The sequence below is a fragment of the Lissotriton helveticus genome, chromosome 5_1, assembly GCF_964261635.1.
Source record: "Lissotriton helveticus chromosome 5_1, aLisHel1.1, whole genome shotgun sequence".
In the NCBI taxonomy this organism is placed as follows: domain Eukaryota; kingdom Metazoa; phylum Chordata; class Amphibia; order Caudata; family Salamandridae; genus Lissotriton; species Lissotriton helveticus.
This window is the reverse complement of record NC_136065.1, coordinates 1,321,698,416-1,321,713,769: the sequence shown is the minus strand read 5'-3', so window position 1 is coordinate 1,321,713,769 and position 15,354 is coordinate 1,321,698,416. Positions and strand designations below refer to the sequence as shown.

At 46.4% G+C, this 15,354-nt stretch overlaps 1 protein-coding gene across 2 annotated transcripts in view; it reads right to left on the bottom strand.

Moving 5' to 3' along the window:
* Positions 1-15,354, bottom strand: part of RNPEP (arginyl aminopeptidase) — a 239,082-nt gene that overhangs the window by 40,930 nt on the left and 182,798 nt on the right. For both annotated transcript variants that reach the window (XM_078644158.1, XM_078644159.1), the window contains exon 9: positions 4,816-5,040. In XM_078644158.1, coding sequence (XP_078500284.1) covers positions 4,816-5,040 — 225 coding nt within the window. The remainder of the gene's footprint in view (positions 1-4,815; positions 5,041-15,354) is intronic.

Here is a 15,354-nt window from a genome sequence, read left to right as displayed (position 1 = left end):
TTCGATGGTATCGGAGTGAATATATATATATATATATATATATATATATATATATATATATATATATATATATATATATATATATATGATCAAACAAGTCTCCTTCAGAGTAAGGATACCCATCAGTCACCACTCGATACCGCCCCAGTCATCATCTGGGCCTCCTCTTGGCATTTCCATCGTGAAACATAAATGATGAAAAAGAAGGACCTGATGACAATGTCCTACATCAAATGATAGATTACTGCATAGCCCTCTAGATGTCAGCTGGTAGTGATATGTGATGGGTGAAGAAATTGCAGTGCATAAGTGGTGTATAGAAAAGAGTGACTTAAAATTGGGTAAATGAGAGACATTATGTTTTATTATTTTCACTCAAATGCCCAAAGTTAAAAACAGAGCAAAATAAGGCAGTTTCATCAAATACCTGCCAAAGTTATTATTAGTTCGACATGTTTCTGCAATACATACGGACACTTCTATCCTTGCCTTCCTCAGGACCTTTAAATATAATCGCTACTGCAATGTGCAACAAACACCAAAAAAGTGAAAACATTAAGAAAATACCTGTTTCACCTGGAATCCTAGGTGTCTAGTAATATCCTTCTGCATACCGGCTGATTGGCCACTGAAATAAATACATAGTTGTTATTATTCAGGTTTTGTTGGTTACATATCAAAGAGGTCTACCAAGGTCGACATCCTGGTATGACTTAAATACCATCTTCAGGAGTGATATCATCAAGTTGAGGGTAGTGTATTGCGCGTCGAAGGGAACCAGAGAAACAGTGTCGAACCGGAGTGCTGGAAAAAAACAATCTAACAATGGAGTCGATGCCCATGTGCACTATCACCGAAAGGAGGAGTCCCCTAACTTGTGACTGAAAAAGACTTCTTCAAACAAAAACAAAGTGCAAACACCTGGACCCAACATTAGATGGCAGGCTATGCACAGCATGTGATCTACAGCTCACATGCCTCGAACCATCATCTTCCCAAGATGGTCCAGCTTCTTGGATTCCCCATCTTGAGGAGCTGTAGGGATAGCGCTGCTTTTCGAAGATGAGGCTTGAACCATCAAGCTCTCGAGGTATGGTGTTGGGAGAGGAAAAGTGGGTCGCCCGGTGCCGGGCGGTGGCGTTGGGCGATCATTGTATCCACAGGAGCCCAGGAGGACGTTCGTGAGGGCCTCATTGAAAAGCAGCAAGGGCTCCGAAGAGGCTATTGCCAGCTGAAGCACCTCAGTCAGGAGTTTAGTCCTGACCGCCACCAAAGGAAGCTCAAGGCCCAAGGCCTCAGCCACCCTATGCAACACCACAGCGTAGGAAGCTCCCTCCTCCGTAGCCACGGTAGGGGGAGAAAGCATATGAAAGTCTGTGGAAGTATCCAGACCACTGGCATCACCCAACTTCTCTCTCCAGTCTGGATCTTCAAGCTAGTCTGCCAGAGGGTCAACCGACCCCCCCAGTCCTCCTCACCCTCCTCTGACCGCCACTCAGGGCAATAAGGAACAGCAGGGAAGAACAGCAGTACAAAAGTATCATCTGGTGCTGTTTGGGCTCTGTGCCCTAGACGAGGAGGAGGCCGGGGTCGACGCCGGAGGCATTGTCCGAGAGATCGGCGCCGGGGAAGATACCATGAGGTCGACCGGCACGAATCCGGATCCAGGCCTGGACCCTTGGGGGTGCTGAGGCCGGAGCCGCTGGCATCGAAGGCCCAGAGCCCCCACAGGGCCTGAAGTAGAATCCACAGGGCCTGAAGGCGGAGTCGGGCTGCCCAGAGATGGAATGGAAAGCTTCGTAAAAGGCATGAAGCTGGGCAGGGGACTCTCCGGCACCCGGGAAGGGAGGGAAGCTCGGAGCTGTCCCAACAGGGTCTGAGGGCAGAGCTGGAGGTCAACAAACCTCCGCGTCTTACGTCGGTCGAAGGATGGGGAGAAGGCGAAGAGTGACAATGCTACTTTCCCTTCTTCTTGTGCTTCGACAATTAAGACTTCGATGAGGAATGCTGGTGGTGGCTCCGCGACCGGTACCACGACCTTCCTCTTGACTTGGACCTCGAGCGGCATGGAGCTGACTGCCGGGCCTCCGGAAGCTATCTGAACCGCTCACGCAAAGACTTAAGGTTCATGGCCCGACAGTCGAAGCAAAACTTCGGGCTGTGGTTGCGCTCCTAGCACACAAGGTGCGGATCCGTGGCAGACATCAGCTTGTGACATGAGTCAAAAGGCTTGAAGCCGGTCCGACGAGGGGACATCCCTACGTGCACCAGGAGTCGAACAACTCAAAAAAGATGTCAACAAAAGTCAAAAAAGTTCTAGTCAAAAAGTGACTAAAGGTACCGCTCTCTCCGGATCTGCACTGGCTGGCACGGAATAAGAAAGAACTGACGTCAGCTCGCAGGGCGGCGTCTAAGTAGATACCGCAACGTCATCCCAGCGATCACGATGCCGATGACAAACACAAAGTTGACCAATGCCACCTACCAACACGCAGGGGTACTGGTAAGAGAAAAAATTCTCCGGATCCAGTCTGGTGCCTGAGGGAAATTCTGAGGTAAGGAATCTATAACTAATAGTCTCTTTCAGATAAAGGATCCAGTGAAGTTTCATAAGTTTCGGGATGATGTGTTCATATTTCGTCAGGCTCATGATGAAGTGTGCTGTTGAATATAAAATGCCCTCTGGGGTGGGCAGTGGCATCTTTGAGGCCGTTAAGCAGAGCATTGAGAACATCCACATGCAAGAGTCCAAGAGATTGGACAACATTTCCGAAGTGGCATTCTGCAAGGATTTCACTTTTTTTCAATGGAGTGAGCTGGCAACAGCCATCTTTTTCTTGGCAACGTGCTCCTTGAGGGTGAGTTTAGTGTCCAGAATGAATCCAAGTGACTTGTCGTTTGGTGAACGGTTCAAATCTGTCCAGGTACAGATCTTTGAGCTAGATCTAGATTAATTGTTGCTTGCTATTCTGGGACAACAGTAGGACTTCTTTCCTGGTGTGATTCAGGTATGTTCAGGGGGCCATCAATGTCTGGATGAAGTTCAGGTACTTTTGAGGCATGAGGTGTCAAAAGCAGAGGAGACTTAAGCAGGATTGTGTGTAATCAGTGTATTGGTGAATTTTGATGCTGTTGGTGGTAAGCATAAACATGAATTATACTATTGCTGTCTTGCAGCCTGATCTGAAGCTGGATTGGTAGTCATGCAAGACATGATTGGCGTTGATATTATATTGGAGTTCTGCATAGACATAAGCCTGCTGACAATTGGCAGGGGAGTAACAATCCCGTGGTTGGCAATTTCTTCTGCGCCTAATGTGGGTTCCATCAAGAGAGGGTTACATTGGGGTGTTAGGAAAGCTTCTGGGAACATGACTTGATTGATAGAGACAATTCCGATGGGGAGTAGGGGGGAGAGAGCTTCTCTTGATGAGGGGTTGATCTGATGTGACAAGCTGTGTGTGTGTTGCACGGAGAGATTTCAGTAGTGTAGTTGTTGGAGGAGCAGCCTTACTTCCGATTTCTTTATTATCTGTTTAATAAGCATTTGTTGTACAGCAGGATTTCAGAGTAAGTGTTAATGTGCAATGGGGGCAGGGGGTTGAGACTTTGAGATTTCAATGGAGCTCCCTGAAAGTTTAGGCTTACTTATATCGGACACCAATTTTCCTTTTCCCATCAAATACACAGAAATCAAAAATAAATAAGGCTGTGACTAAAAAAGCATCACTGGCACACCCTCCGCTTGGTCTGATATTGTATTTTTGTAGTACTCATCCAGCCCAGGTGAACACAGCAGGGAAAGTCTTTGTGTATTATTTCAAGGCCAAGAGCTCTCTGCCCATACTGATGTTCATTAACTTTACCCACAACAATGATTGATGGAGTCAAAGGCATCAGCAAGGTCTTAAAAGGCAATAAACAATTTCTCATCTGATTTGTGTCCAAAGTATTTTTCAATCAAGATATTTAAAATCAGTCAGTGGTCTAAACTTTAAAACCCAGTTCTAAAAATCAGGCTGGTTCAAAATAGTCCTTACAAGACACAGTTTAAAAAAAAGACTTGCAGATGCTTTCACTTCTCGGCAGTTGCAATTAAAAACTAACTGATTGGAGCATGTATTCTACAAGTTCTACTTAATTTGAAATATACCCTGTAATCAGTGTCAAACAAATGGAATAAAAAAATTAAAACCAATAAAGAATTTGAAAAAGATGCATGGAACCATTAGTTATTTTGAACACCGTTTCGTTATAATTTTTTTTAACTCATTCTGTGACAATATTCTTTTTCCCATTTCATCTTGTACTGTGAGGAAAATGTCCAGCAAAGAAGAAATCGAAACCTCTACAGAAGTACATTGTAATTCTCTGACAAAAGGTCAGATGTGGCATACCCAGTGTTATCCAATTCATTTTTTCAGAGGCCCAACTGTGTACTGTATGTACAGCTTTTTAAGTGAGGTGCACAATTACTACTTATGTGGTGATATTCACCACTTAGGTTGTACCACGTTTCTTTGACTTATAAAAAAAATCAGGTATCATTAACAACCCTGCTCATAAAGTTATCAATTGTTTCACTTTTAGTGTAATATGAATATCCAATAACTGTCTTCTAGTGTGGTTTTGCGTAAACATTTTACACACAGTTACCAGAATGAGTCTAAATTAGGAACCAATCACATTGAGTGTTAGGGCTCTGCTTCCATGAACAAGTTCATCTGTCTCGCTATTCTGGCAATGCTGGGAATGGGCAAGGAGGCATTGCATTTTGGTAGAGTAGTAGGTATACATGCAGAAAATTGTGTTTACCTTCGGGAAGTGGAGATTTCTCCAGTACTCTGTCTAGGAAGTAGACTAGTTGATATGTTTTCCAAGTGGATATATCCACCGATTTGATTGCCTCCATGTTCAGAGCGGATGCAGCCCAGAGCGCTGCCAGGGCATCTGCTGGCTTCATGAGGGAGTCTCCAGCGGAAAGGTCTGGAACAAAGGGAGGCCAGCCAGGTGTATTCAACCACCTGTCAAATTCAAAACCTGAACGAACAGAAACTTTGTCAGTAAAGGTCATTTAAATTTTTTAGGACCCTAAAGAAAAACTGTGTCCACCCAAACACAGCTTACATACTACCTTCATTCAAAGTCCCTGCTAGATGACTAATATTTACAACTCAGTATATTACATAACTCAATGAAAAGTATTACAGTTTTTCAAATACGAATTCATAATTTCTTATACTGTGCCTGCTCATCAGATGCAAATAAGCAGATAGTTCTTCTGTTGAGTGCTACATAGTTCATATGTTTAAGCAGCTTTATCAAAAAACAGCACCTACAATCAGAACAGCAGCGAAGGCTTTTTGGAATTGTATTAGCTCATTTCCTTTTTGTCAGAGAATCAGAAGTGCGCACAAGATGTAGTATGCGTGTTGATAATAGAACAGGTACGGACAACAGAGGTTTCTTACTCATTTCCATTAACAACCAATGGGGGACATTTCAAAGCAACAAATTCACCTAGAAACATGTACTGGTAACGCCAAGGGGTCTCATTTTTAGTTTGCGGTTGCAGATCTACTGGCTTTGCCAGTACTTGATTCAAGCGAGTATTACCATGTCCAGTCGCACTCATGCAGTAATTTTTGTTACTGTTTGAGAAAAACGATTTCAAGGTGGTCGCCATATTGTTTCTACGGGTATGCACAAAGACGGGTGGTAATTTTGTCAAACAACTATTCCTTAAAGCGGGCCCAATAATCGTAATTGTTATACTGGTACTTACTCAAGACAGTCCACCACATGTTGATGCTGTCAATTTTTGAGAGGAGCCAGTCAGTTAAACACTTACATACTCATTTAAAAAAACATAGTTATAGCGTGTCTAGACCATTCTCACTGCCTCATTGTTATTTTACCGGGGGTGGGGTTGGGGGTGGGTAGCTTGGTCAATAAGATTGGGGGTGTGTGAGGTTCAGATTTCCCAACAGTCACGTTGAGATATCTTGTCAGAACACATTGTATGAGAAGCAGGACATGTGGTGTGCTTAAGGAGAAGTGGAAAGAGAGGAGGATTGTTTGAGACAATTAAAAAAACAAAAACATTTCAAGAGAGAGAGAGAAAAAAATGGCAAGTGAAATCTGACAGACGCTTTGAGATGCCTTGCGCGAAAATAAAATAAAAGGAACTGTAAATATCTGGAAAGGGTCGGGCGTTAATCGGACTGTGAAATTGATAAACAGAAGTATAGACTGCCTCTAACAACTTAAGTAAAAACTGCTGCATTACAGGAGCCTCCTTTTCAGGAAAGATAACCATGGCGCCAAATTGGACCAAAGGACAAGTTACTTACCTTCAGTAATGCCTTATCTGGTAGAGACATGTTCTAGCTGCAGATTCCTCACCATTGAATTTTAAAGGCTTCAGACTGGATCCGGATGTTTTTTCTTCGAGCAATACCCTTGTGTGCCAGTAGGTGGCGTCAGTCAGCTCTGTGAGACGTCCTTGTCAGCTCTGTTGCTGTGATGTCAGTGTCACCTATATAGGGGTCACCTCAAAGTCAGTTACTTTTCACGACTTTCCACGCCAGGAGGGCAGAGCCATGAAGTGCACTGACATAGGTTTGTTTCTGAACAACTATGACCCTGAAGGGTTGAATGTCCAGGCATTAGTCCTTAGTGAACGTTTGCAGATACACCCACGTTGCTGTCTGACAAATGTTGAGGACTGGGACATCACCTTGCAATGCCGTGGTAGCAGCCTTAGGCCTGGTAGAATGAGCCCTTAAGCCTTTAGGAGACTGCTTTTTGAGCAGAGCATAGCTGACTTTGATGCAAAGGACAACTCAAGAGATCGTCCTTTTATGCACCGCATGACCCTTCTTCGCTCCCACGGACCCCATGAAGAGTTAGTCATCCACCGGGACCTCTTTTGTGCAGTCAAGGTAGAATGGCAACGCTCTTGACACGGTCAATCACGACAACCTCCTAGTCATTCTGGAGCACAGGATTGGCCTATCTGGTCAGGTGCTGCATTGGTTCTCGTCCTTCCTCCAGCACAGGTCACAAAGAGTTAAGGCGACCCACTCACTCTCCCAGCCATCCCCAGTCACCATGGGGGTTCCCCAAGGGTCTTCTTTATCTCCCATTCTCTTCAATGTGTTCCTGTAACCATTAGCTAATGTACTAAAATCCATGGACATTCGCTTCCATATGTATGCAGATGACACCCAACTCTATCTGAAAATGTCCCTCCCGGATAACATCACTTCATTCAACTCCACCCTTCTGACTACTCAAAACTGGTTAACTGAGAACCACCTCCTGCTAAACACCTCCAAAACAGAATTACTCCTCATTTCTCCACCGAAACACACTCCTAAACCGCGCCCTCCCGATGAACGAAATCAGCGCCTTCAACTGCTCCCCCCGCATTATTGACTCATCTAAATCTCTAGGAATCACCCTGGACAAGCATCTGAATATGAAGATTCATATTAGCAATGTGTGCAAGGGAGCGAACCACCTTCTGAGGACACTCAGGAATCTCAAACCTTTCCTACCTCAAGCAGATTTCAAGCAAGTGGTCCAAGCGCTTGTTTTGCCGAGGCTGGACTATGGCAGTGCCATGCTTTATGGCCTCCCCAAATATACTTTGGCCCTCTACAGGCATCATTGAACGCGGCAGCCAGATTGGTTACAGGCACCAAGTGGAATGCCCACATCTCCCAGGTCCTAAAATCTCTAAACTGGCTGCCCTATGAAGCTAGAATTCAACTAAAGATTGCCTGCCTATTGCACAAAGCCCTCCACTTCAAAACCCCCAACTATCTAGCGCAAAAGCTTGAACTATCAGGAGGGGGTAGACCGTCTAGGAGTGCTAATTCCCTTCTCTTGAAACCTCAGATCTTCCGCAATCTTCGTAGAATCTCTTCCAAGGTTGCTTTCAAACTGGAAGTAAAAAGATTCCTCAGGAATAAGTACTTACCTCAATAAGCTGTCCGACTGTCCGCTCTAATCGCATCGGACATACTCCGGAATGTGTTGTTATTCTTGTATATTATTATTGTATTTGCTCCCCTAATGTCATTACGTTTCATCGATTAGCCTATTCTTCGCTTACCCCAGGTTTGTAAATTGTCTGTTATGTGAGCTTTATTTGATTCTCCATTTGACTCATGTACTGAACTGTAACCTTCCTTTCCTTCAAATTGTTAGGCGCTCTGATATCCTTCGGGATCAAGTTTGGGCTATATAAAACGTTATAAATAAAAATAAAATAAAATTCATCCGAGCCCAACACCAGGTGGCGATCTAATGCACAGTATACGATCTGCAGCTCATATGCCTCGAACATAAATAAATCTTATTGGGGTACAGATGGTGGAGTCGCCCCTCTTCTTTAGAGGGATGTGGAGGAGCGTAGAAAGTGCACAGGGTGACAGATTTCCCAGGGTGGAATGGTGTAGACCCTTTTGTTAAGAAAGAGGCGATAGTGCAAAGCACCAACGTCTCACGGAAGATAGTCAGGTAAGGAGGCTTGGATGACAAAGCCTGCAATTCGCTCACCCTCCTGGCAGATGTTATCGCCACTAAAAAGGAATATGCTACTTACCAGTATGCATCTGTTCTTGGCATGTAGGGCTGCTGACATTCATATCTGTGCATAGATCGCCGCCTAGTGTTGGGTTCGGATGATTGCACTTTGTTGTCCTGCAAGAGTCTTCGAAGTATCACGAGTTAGGTGACTGCTCCCCTGGACTACAGTGCGCCTGGGCATCCTTTCCATGCTCCGATTGTTTTTCGCCATTGTGGCAGAGGTAGAGATAGGAAAGTAAGAGATGTCCATGCTAGAAATAATGCTGCAGCTACGACAGGCGCCGGGGAGGAGGGCGGGCGATATGAATGTCAGCAGCCCTACATGCCAAGAACAGATGCATACTGGTAAGTAGCATATTCCGTTCGAGGCATGTGGGCTGCTGAATTCATATCTGTGCATAGACTGAATAGCAGTATCTCCTCGAGCGGTGGGCACCTGTGCCAGCTGCAGCAGTTTGGAAAAGAGTTTTGAGGACAGCCTGGCCTACAGCAGCTTGCTGTTTTGCTTGCACGTCTACACAGTAGTGTTTAGTGAAAGTGTGTATAGTGGACCATGTGGCTGCCTTACAGATGTCTTCGAGGGGAATATTTCCTAGGAAAGCCATGGAGGCCCCCATTTTCCGTGTAGAGTGTGCTCTTGGGGGGACTGTTTAAGTGCGTTTAGCTTTAAGAGAACATATTTGAATGCACTTAACTATCCATCTGGCTATTCATGACTTTGAAATAGGATTTCCCTTGTGTTGTGGTGCAAAAGCAACAAACAGTTGTTTGTCTTCCTAAATGATTTAGTTCTGTCCACATAGTATAGTAGAGCTCTCCGGACGTCTAGCGTGTGCAGGGCTCTTTCAGCTACTGATTGTGGATTCTGAAAGAATACCGGCAGTTCAATTGCTTGATTAATATGGAAGTTGGATACGATTTTAGGTATGAATTTAGGGTTTGTTAGCAGAACTACCCTATTAGCATGTACCTGCATGAATGGCTCTTCAATTGTCAGTGCTTGCAATTCGCTCACTCTTCTGAGTGAGGTGATGGCAACTAAGAAGGCGACTTTCCACGTTAGGAATTGTAATTCGCATGAGTGCAGAGGTTCGAAAGGAGGTCCCATGAGTCTGGTAAGCACTATGTTTAAATTCCAGACTGGGGAAGGAGGGTGTCTTGGAAGGATCACTCTTTTCAAGCCCTCCATAAATGCTTTAATAGCTGGTACCCTGAAGAGTGAAAGGTGTTGCCTGTTCTGAAGGTACGCTGCTATAGCAGCGAGGTGTAGTCGTATGGAAGAGTACGCTAAGTTACATCTTTGTAAATGCAACAGGTAGCATATAATGTTTTGTATGGAAGCGTCTAATGGGTTGATTTGGTTATTGTTGCAGTAAATAACAAATCTTTTCCATTTGGCTGCATAGCACACACGCGCGGTAGGTTTCCCGGCCTCTCGAATGATGTTCATGCAGTCTGGGGGCAAGTTGAGGTATCCGAACTTTAGGACCTCAGGAGCCAGATCGCTAGGTTCATCTGATTGGGATCTGGGTGTCTGATTTCTCCATGGTTCTGAGTCAGAAGATGGGGTGCTAGGCACAGTCTTTGATGAGGAACCACTGAAAGTTCTAGGAACGTTGTGTACCATGGTTGTCTCGCCCATGTGGGAGCAACTAGGATCAGGGTGAGCGAGTGTTGCCGCAGTTTGCGTGCCACCAGCGGGATTAGCAGTTCTGGGGAAAAAGCATACGCAAATCTGCCTGACCAGTTTATCCATATCGCATTGCCCAGTGACTGCGGATGTGGGAACCTGGCGGCAAAGTACTGGCATTTGGAGTTTTCTTTTGTGGCAAACAGGTCTACCTTTGGGTGACCCCATTCCTTGAAGAATGGTTGGAGAACCTGGGGGTGAATCTCCCATTCGTGTATTTGCTGGCTGTGCCTGCTGAGCAGGTCGGCAATCTGATTGTCCTTCCCTGGAAGGTGTTCTGCGAGGAGAAAGATGTTTTTTGGGATCGCCCACCTCCATATGCTCTGCGCCAGATGGGACAGCTGTGGAGAGTGCGTCCCCCCCTGTTTTTGGATATAGTACATTGCGGTCATGTTGTCTGTCCGGATCAACACAGTCTTGTTGTACATGTATTTTTGAAAGGCTTTTAGGGCTAGGAATATCGCTAGCAACTCTAGTCGGTTGATATGCCATTTTTTCTGTTTGTCCAGAGCCCTTGTACTGTGTATTGGAGGAGATGGGCTCCCCAGCCTGTTAGTGATGCGTCCGCTATTAGCACTAGTTGTGGAACTGGCTCTTGGAACAGTCGCCCCTTGGAAAGGTTTTGTGGGTTCCACCACTGCAGAGAGTTGTGAGAGCAACTGTCCACCAACACTAGGTCTTTTAGTTGTCCACGAGCCTGGTTCCATTGCCTTGCTAGGCATTCCTGTAATGGGTGCATCTGAAGTCTGGCATGGGTGTAGGAAGGTGGATACCAGACTATGGTTACCCCAGATTTTTTGCCTTGTGTTTAGCTGGTTTTTGACTTAGTTGGCCTGGGACCCTGCTATTCAGAGCCCCAGGCTATCTGCTCTCTCTTTAACATGGACTCCATGTACCCTAGGTGCATAACTAAATTGGGTTGGGTCACCTTATCAGCCCCTGTACAGTGCACTATAGGTGCCCAGGGCATAGGTGCATCCAAGGCCTACCAGGGGCTGCAGCATGTCTTTTGCCACCCCTGGCTGGTCATCCAAATTGACACAACTGGCTGTGCACACAGCTGGGGCAAGGTGGTGTACTCACCCCTTGCTTAGATATAGTATACCTATGTCTAAACCTATATCTGGACACATATGCACCTATAAGTCACTCCTATGGCAGGCCTTTACAATCCTGGAGGCAGAGTGCTTGGTTTTATGTAAGATGGTGCTCTAGCATGAGCTGAGCCTGTCTGCAGTGTTGGGACCAATTCCTTAATGCTGTTCCAGTGATACTGCCATACCATATACTCTTAAGTGCATTATAATCCTTGCGGTTAATGCTAACTTTGGTTTGGCTTTATCAAAACTGTTCTGGGGCACTCCAGCCCCAGTCCTGGCGCGAAACTGGACAAAGGGAAAGGGGTGTAACCACCCCCTTCCTGGGTCCCACCCATAGGAGGGACCTAGCAGGTAATCCAGCCCCTTGATTTGACTTAAAAGTAGGAGCTGTGCAGATGCATATCAGATTATCCTGACTAAAACTTATGAAACGAAACTCTGGACCCTTCGAAATCCCACTGGACGTGGAAGACTGAAGAATCTCCCTTGTGGTCAAGGAGTGACCATCCTGTGCAAACAGGCACCATCCAGCACCTCGACGTTTGCTTTGTTGCAGTTCCCGCCGGAACTCGAGCGACGGAGATCGACAAGACCCAGCGTGCCTGCCTTCTAACAGCCCGATCCACAGTCCCTGCAGAGCTGAGACCCGTGGAGGCGACCTGAAGCGTGGGGCCGGCCATCTTGAAAAAACTACAAAGCGCTGACCGTGCAGCATCCGAGGCTCCCTCGAAGCTGTGCACTGGAGTTTGAGAAGTTCCAGCCCCGAGCAGCTTTTGCACCGAAGCTCACCCCTCCACACTCCTCGAGTGCTGCGTGGGGCCCTTTTGCATTTTCCTGCTCGACGCGTTGGTCCGGTCGCTTGCCCGTTGGCTAGTGGCCCCAGTACCGACGAACCTTTGAAATTGCTCTGCTAGTCTGGTTGCTCCAGACTGGCCCTCGCTCCCCTGAAAAGGAGCACCCGCTCAGACCCTGCTGGTCCGAGTAAGAAGCCATCTTCGAATCCTGCGTGGGTTGCATTTGCCAAGGCCTGTTGACTCCGATCTTGAAGCCGACACCGCCGACAGCGAGAGCCTTCGTGAGACAGCTCGTGATTCACTCCAGGACATCCTCGGTGCCCCAGAGACCACGTGGCAGCGGAGACAAGCTTCACGACAAGCACCTGATTGCGCCCGACATTGCCTGGTTCCTTCCTGGTTCCTTCCTGGTCACTGGCTAGTGACCCAGACTCTGTCCCCTCTGCTTTCAGGTACTCTACATCTTCGATCCACCCTTGGATCACACCGGACACTTCTCTTCTGGACGCCTGCAGCATCTTCATCTCCAGGCACCCTAGATCTTCGTGACGAAACCCGAAACACCTTTGTACCTGTGCACCCGCTTCCTGTGGGTGAGGTAACTCTTGAACACCGGTGCTCCTGTAGTGGTTTACACCTCTAGTGTCTAAGTCTAAAGTTTTGTCCTTCTAGTCCAGTCGGAAGACTCTTAAAACTGTAACTCGATAACTTTTACGCACCATTGACTTTGCATTGGTGCATGCGTGTGCTTTCTGCACTGCACCCGAATCCCGTGCGCTACTCCCGTCCTAACTGCTGTTAGTCCGGTGTAGTCCCAGCGATTCCCAAGGCCCTAGGCCTTACCCCTGATCGATTAGTGATTGTTATACCACTTTTTTGATATATGGTTTGAGTGGCCACCGGCCTCATCCATAACTGTGCAACTGTGTGTATGTTATGCTGTGCTTTTATTTAAACGCTTGTGCTTCATTGCTCATGAAGAGTAGTGGGGATTATTCTAAGAATAAATACATATATTTTGATAATATATAACTTGTGTGAAGTCCTTTCATTTGATATTACAGTATTGCATATGGTAAAACAGCTGACTTCACATGTCCTCTTGAGTTAAGCCTTTAGGCTGCTTAGTCCATGCTACCTCTAGGATAGCTTGTCTATAAGGTTGACTTACAACCACCACCATAAGGGATTGTTTGGACTGATACAGGGTGCCCATAGAACTGTGGACATCATACATCAGGCCAACTTCTCACAATGGGGGACAATGAATATGCAGGAGGCCATCATGCCTATGAGCTGCATGAAGACTTGAGCTGGCAGGGAGTGTTCTGGCTGGAATTTGCAAATGAGTGTCTGTATGCTGGCTATCCTTGATGTGTTTGGATATGCCTTTGCCACTGAGGTAGTTATAGTTGCTCCCAGGTATTGCTGTACGTGGGAAGGTTGCAGATGCAATTTTGTGTAGTTGACTGAAAAGCCGAGGCTGTGCAGCAACTGGATTGTCTGTGACGTGTGTTCTGCACACTGTTGGTACGACTTTGCTTGTATTAGCCAATCGTCCAGATAAGGGTACACATGGACGTGCTGCCTCCTGAGATGCGCTGCTACTGTGGCTAAGCATTTTGTAAAGACTCTTGGAGCCGAAGGGCAAAACCTTGAATTGGTAGTGTTGCCCCTCTATTGTGAATCTGAGGTATTTTCTGTGGGCTGGATGGATGGGTATGTGGAAGTACGCATCCTTGAGGTCCAGTGATGCTAGGAAGTCTCCTTGTTGTAGCAACGGGAGCACTTGTTGCAGTGTGATCATATGGAAGTGCTCCGACAGTATGTATTGATTTAGGGGTCTGAGGTCCAGTATTGGTCTGAGGGAACCGTCCTTCTTGGGAATAAGAAAGTATAGGGAGTATACTCCTGTCCCCTGTTGGTGGAAAGGGACTGGTTCTATGGCCCCCTTTTCCAGCATGCTTTTCACCTCTTGTTGAAGAAGGGTGATGTTTTCTATGGACATAGGACGATGTCTTGGTGGTATGTTTGGTGGCGTAGAAGTTAGTTCTAGGCAATAACCAGACTGGATAATTTTTCTCACCCACCTGTCTGTGGTGATAGCGTGCCAGACAGGTAGGAACTGTTGTAGTCTGCCTCAGACTGGTGTTAAGTGTTCCGGAGGCAGTGTAAGGAAGTCACTGTTTTGTGGAGGCGGGGGCTCTGGTGTTATTGCCTCCCCGCCCCCTTCCCTTAGGATTGTTACCTCTGTAACCACCTCTGTTTGTGTTCTTTGTGAAGGACCCATGTGTGTTACCCTTGTAGGAGGTAGATGTTTGTGAGGCATTTCCTCGTGTGTTTGCTCTGTATGAGGAGAGCCGAAAGGAGCACCTGTCTTGCAGAAATTGCAGTGCACCCATGGATTTCGCTGTCTGTGTCCTTTTTCATTTTGTCCAAGATGGTGTCCACCGCAGGACCAAATAAAAAGTCTGGGTTAACTGGCTGGTTTAGAATGGTGGACTGGACTTCATTCTTGAAGCCGGAAACTCTCAGCCATGCATGTCTGCGGAGAAGGACACTAGTATTAATGGGCCGAGCTGCGGTGTCTGCAGCATCCAGTGCACATTTAATGGAGGCGTTGGAAATAAACTTCCCCTCCTGGATGAGATCATTTGCTTGTGCTTTAAAGGGCTCTGGCAAATGTTGCATAAGGGTTTCGAGCTGATCGTAACGTGCTCTATCGTAACGAGCCAGTAGTGCCTGTTTGTTAGCGATTCTCCAAGAATTGGATGCCTGTGCCGCTACCCTTTTGCCCGAAGCCTCTAGGATTTTGGATTCCTTATCAGGGGGAGGTGCTTCCCCTGTAGTTTGGGAGTTGGCCCTTTTTCCTGCGTTAGCAACCACTAGGGAGTCTAGTGGCAGCTGACCCTTGATATAGGTGGGGTCAGTAGGAGCCGGCCTATACTTTTACTCTATTCTGGGATTGATTACCCGTGCCCTGGCCGTGTCCTTGAAGATGGCAGGTGCATGTTTTAAAACACCCTTTAGCATTGGGAGTGTTTTGACACTCTTCTCTGGAGTAGTGAAGGTGTCAAAGAGGAAGTCCTCTTCTACAGGGTCAGATTGCATGTCCACTTTGTGGCACTGTGCTGCCCTGTCCAGGAGTTGATTAAATACTATTGTGTCATCA